Source organism: Papilio polytes, unplaced genomic scaffold (genome assembly GCF_000836215.1).
Source record: "Papilio polytes unplaced genomic scaffold, Ppol_1.0 DF820622.1, whole genome shotgun sequence".
Classification (NCBI taxonomy): Eukaryota; Metazoa; Arthropoda; class Insecta; order Lepidoptera; family Papilionidae; genus Papilio; species Papilio polytes.
Genome location: NW_013528582.1, coordinates 1,182,636 through 1,188,121, shown reverse-complemented (window position 1 = coordinate 1,188,121; position 5,486 = coordinate 1,182,636). Strand labels below are relative to the sequence as shown.

General features: G+C 34.3%; 1 protein-coding gene across 1 annotated transcript; it reads right to left on the bottom strand.

Annotated features, from left to right (window-relative positions):
* Positions 1–308: 308 nt before the first annotated feature.
* LOC106110440 (phosphofurin acidic cluster sorting protein 1-like) lies at positions 309–4,832 on the bottom strand. Its single transcript, XM_013292270.1, has 5 exons — positions 4,696–4,832; positions 4,011–4,154; positions 2,175–2,300; positions 1,535–1,688; positions 309–654 (listed from the first exon to the last, which is right to left on the bottom strand). The coding sequence occupies exons 1-5, from the start codon at positions 4,771–4,773 to the stop codon at positions 563–565; spliced, it is 594 nt and encodes a 197-aa protein (XP_013147724.1). The 5' UTR covers positions 4,774–4,832; the 3' UTR covers positions 309–562.
* Positions 4,833–5,486: the final 654 nt, after the last annotated feature.

The following is a 5,486-nucleotide window of genomic DNA, read 5'->3' as shown; positions in this document are numbered from 1 at the left end:
TTCTTTCAATGTTTTCTACATGACGTTTACTTTAGATTTTTGTCTAATTTTCTTGCCTAACCAGATATTAAATCTAGACATGACAGTTATTAACTTCGTTACTATGAGCTTTTTAGGTATATAGCTATAACTTTTTATCAGCATTTCAGATGAACTCTAACTTTTTATCCTGTGGTATTTGACATGTATCGTAAATTGAAAACATAGAAAATAAACAAAAGACAGATAGCTTTGCTATTCGATTAATAGTCTGAAGATTGATTTAAAAAAAATATCGTAATAGGTGGAGGTTGTAGAAGGAAATTTGAAAGATTTCACGCCAAATCAGAGTATTAAAAAAAATTAAAGCGCTAAGTAAACATGCTTTAAAGCAAAAAAGCATACAAGAAAAGAAAACAAACAAAAGCCAGATTCACAGTGTACCGACAAGATGCAACCTTGAAAATGATGAAACACATAGAAGAGTGAGATTGAAGATTATTTTTATTAATAATCGTGGTACATTATTAAATATTAAACCACATTTTATTGTTAATAGTTGCATGCAGTCGAGACATGGGTGCTATAGTGTACCTGTGAGTGGCAGCGTGGCCAGCAGCCTCTCGCGCGGTGTGCTCAGCTCGGCGGCCGACGCGAGACTGGCGTGCCGCGTCACTGCGCATGCGCCGCACACGTTATGTGCGAGCGAGACGGAAAAGGGGATCGACAGGAATTACTAAATAACCATTTTTGAACCTGATACTACAGTTATTACTTGAAAAACCTTTATTAAATCATAACAAAACGTCATTTTAGTACAATATTTTATAAGAAACTCATTTATATTTGAAATTATTGAAATTATTTAATATAAACCTGTTCTATATCAGGCTCGAAGGACCAAGTTATAACCCCTCTCTCGTCTCGCTCAGTTAAACTATATTCTATACACACAGCGTTACATAACGAAAACATAAATAATATCGATTATATACTGTTACATACATAACTTATAATGCTTAATGTTTTTGTTAACTATGCAAATTATAATGAAAGCTTAGGTACAATGCACTCTTCAGTATATGCTCAGGCAGTTTACACGTTCATATAACATTTATATATTTTCTATAACTATGCGTCAAACTTTATATTCTTATGTGCAAGTGTTAGCACTTTGCTAAACTTACCTTATTTGTACATAATCCCTTAAAACGTAAGCTAATTCAATTACTTGTGAATTTATTTTAAAATAGATTAATAAGTATATCCAAAAAACTAGAATCTAATTTATGATTTAAAATCATTGTGTACTTTAAAAGAAAACCAAATAGGACTCATTTTACTCTGTAATGTGTAAATCCAAGACTATTAAGAATCTTTCTTTGACAATAATGTTTGTTCACTTTAAACTCGAAAGGTAGCGAACTGAATTTAATAAATCTTTTACCAATATAAAGTTCTTTTATTTACAAGTGACATAGACATATATTTTTTTTTAATTACTCATATATCAGGGACAGATTATCTTGTAACATATATGTCTTAAGTTGGTTACCGTTAGAGTGCCGGTGATGGTCCTGGTTGGCAAGAGACCGGGAGCTGCTGAAGAAGGGCCGCAGCGAGGGCTTGGGGGTGGAACCGATGCTGATCGTGTCCATCTGGTCAGGTCCGGAATCCTCACCCTCACCACACGATAGGGACTCCAGCTCCTGGAATTGTAATAATTTCAATATAGCTTATAAATATTGTAGTTTTGTTATACCTAGATTAAGTCTAAGGGCGATTATTGAAACGAATTTTAAATAATTCCCTTACAATCAGACAGATGTTAAAATTTAAACGAAATTTGGAGTTTAGGCGAGGCTTTAACATCCAAGAGGTTGGTACATATTTAACCCTTAGTCAAATATTTGACAATTGTTTCCCAGCTGACAATACCGTAAAATAATCTTTCATTTCTTTACTAGTTTTCGCCCGCGACTCCGTTCGCGTGAACCTGAAAAAAACGAAGTATTCTTCCCGACTATCCGCTACATCTATGCCAATTTTCATCGAAATTCGTTCAGCCTTTTAGGCTTCAGTTTTTTGTTTCTTTCATTATTTTTGTGGTAAGTTAGCTGTAAGTTATGCATAAATAAATAAAATTAAAAATAAAATTTGTAAGGTTGAAGTGTTCTCTAAGTATTGTAACTGACCTGGAACAGTTCGTCTATATCCCGTTGCGCGTGGTGCGTGTCCCGCGCCGCACCGCGCTCCCCCAGCTCCTCGGGCACGCGGAACCGACGCAGCAGCGCCGCAAACTTCTGCTTCAAGTTGCGTTGCTGTACAACAAACGATATCTTATTTTATCCTTCTTGTAAAAATGCAGAATTCTTGTTATAATCTATACTTTCCTAACTTTAATAGCGTAAAAATATATAGCCTGAGGTGTGTCGTAACTGTAGTGCTTTTTGTTAAAGAAAGAATTGTCCTAAATATGTGCCACAAGGTGGTGTGTTTTTGCGCTTTATTTATCATAGCATAGATTGTGCAAGAATATCTTACATTATGTGTTACACGGAAGAGCGGGACTTCCTAACACAAGTGCCTATTGGTTACTTAAAAGGAAGTCCCTACAACTGATTGATTTGTAACTTACTTGATTTAATAATAAAAATTATTTTACTTAATTTTATTATTTTTTATACTGATAGTAGCTGTTGCTCGTGACTTCGTCCGCGTGAAAATAAAAAATGTGGCCTATATAACTCACTGATAAAATAGCTTTTAATGGTGTAAGACTTTTGGGATTCGCCCTGTTGTTTAAGTTATTGCAATACATAAAAAAATACAAATCTTTCCTCTCTATAATAGCCTAGATTAACAAGAAGAAACATTTTATTTTTGTATGTATTGAAATAATTTAAAAACTACTAGGTCGATTTTAAAAATTCTTTCACCGATAGAAGGGTAAGTAATCTGTGTAGTAATTAAGGCTATATGTTTTTTATTTAAGCAACAGCTAGTCCTTATATAAAAGAAAACCTGACCAAACTATTTAATCAGAAATAATCAAGTTTTTATGACAGATAATTTGACTGAAAATTGAATCAAAATCTCAAAGTACTTATACCTCCATGATGATCCTTATGTCCAAATCCCGTACAAATAATTAGTCACTAAAGGGAAATGTAGCACTTATTTATCTCCATAGTAAACTGAGCAGTATGGCTCTCGTTAGCACAGATAATCTAATCCCATAGAAAGCAGAGATAAGCTACCGTACGCCTATCACAGTGTATGTTTAGTGTGACGTCACTTCACGACCTTAGTGTTATAAAACCAAAATTCTTATCATAGTTACTATAGTCTACATTAGTAGATAAGAAAGTTGAATCATTTACTCTTATAACTGAGGAAAGATTTGTTTGTGACATATTAACAGATTAAAAAAAACATGTTACAGATTTAAAAAAAAAACATTTTTTTTTTCCAATATAACGTGTACTATATATTTATACATAAACGGAAATGTTAGTATCATGCAGTATAGGAAAGTTGATAGTTACAATATTACAAATATATCAAGAATTACATACATATATATATACAATACATTCATACTTTTGAAACAAGATATTATAATTACATGCAATGACATGGAAAAAAATATTTTTTTGTACACAAATAATATACTTAATAGAGTATAGACCCAATAATTCACTAACACCAAAGAGATACAATAAACAAAAACCAACTCTAAACGTATTCAGATAAAGTACAATTTTGTGTGACGGGAGTCCAATTTCTAATTTCATACTCTAACCCAAAATCAACTCTACGTCTAACCACACAAAGTACAATGTTGCGAAGCAGGAACTGACCGTGCACTTCCCTAAAGACAAACAAAAACCAACTCTACAACCGAAATTACAAGGTACAATTTTATTTAGCTGGCACTCAAAACGAGCTTTCCGAGACAAAGGACAGTAAACAAAAACCAATTCTACGACAAAGGGCGCACAGTACAATGTCGTGTGGCGGGAGCTCACCGTGAGCTTCCCGCGGCTGCCCTTGCGTTTAGCTGCCGCGCTCTCCAGCTCGCTGTCGCTGTCTCTGTCGTGCAACTTGGAGCGCGCATAACTGTGTCTCTTTCGCTCGCGCTCCGCGTAGCTCAGGTCACGTGACCGAGAGAGCTGGGCAAAGCAATGCTGGTGTAAGGCGAAGCACAAGCAGACTATATTACTATGTTACCATAGTCTATCATAGAAATAATTAAATGTATATTTAATTAAGTACTAGCCTACTATAAAAATATAATGTTAAAACGTATCACTTTTAATACTACTAAGTTAAACATAGCTATAACATGTGCTAAAATATGCCGTAACATAAATAATTCCTGTCAAATGTAATTATAAATTAGACTATAAAAATACTCGATACGAACGAACTACCGCGTCACATACATCAACTTATTCTTGCGTATTTTTTTAATTAACGTAGTTTACGAACTCGAAGCCACCGGCGAAGCCTTATTAAAACTTTGTCATACCAGCCTCGTGCCAACGCGTTCCTAACTTATATAGTTGGTTGCAATATTGCCTACGTTAACTACTATAAAATGCATGAAATCAAAATGTCTAGTCAATTTATGAATATGATTTTTACAGGAAATCACTAGCTATATGCAATAAACTCGTAATATTTGAGTTGTATAAAATTATATTGACAGACCTTGGTATACGACATATCAGCTTTGTTGAACTCTATCTGTCGATGCGGGCGCCGCCTGGCGGGCGCGCCGTACGTCATCTCGTCAGCCTCCTCAACGGAACTGAATTCACCCTCTTCCTCTTCATCAGAATAACCCCTCTCTGGAATTCAAAGTATTCATATCAAAGAGATTCAAAAAAATATATATAAAGCATTGTTGACACTTCAGTTGATACCATATCTATGGTATACTAATATAATAAAGCGTAAACACACACTTCTTTGTGACGTAACTTGTCAGCAATCACAGCAAATTTTTGAATAATTATTTTTTCAATAAAAATCCCTACACTTACGTCACGCTTTAGGGTAAATAAATTGGATAAAAAATGTTCACTGTAGTTTTATTTTTAAATGTCTTTGACTCAAATTAACAATGCATGAATATATAAACCGTAGAAAGAAGTTCTTTGTCTTCATGCAAAATAATATTTTCTATTACGTTTCTATTTATTTCAGTAGATATAGGCATGTAGATACAAAGTCGTTAAGCCGTACGTGCTCTACGCTACACGGATGGTTATTAAAAGTCGAACACATTTTGCATCCGTCGCTTTTAGAATTAGAGCGTCAAACGCGCGTACATCCTTTATGAACCAGAAATGTATTTTAATGAGTCGCAGTTAACAGCGCAAAAACTGCGCACGGGTTATCATACTAATATAAATGCGAAAGTTTAGATGGATGGATAGATGTTCCTAAACGACTGAACGGATTTTAATGAAATTTGGTATAGATGTAGAGGATAGTCT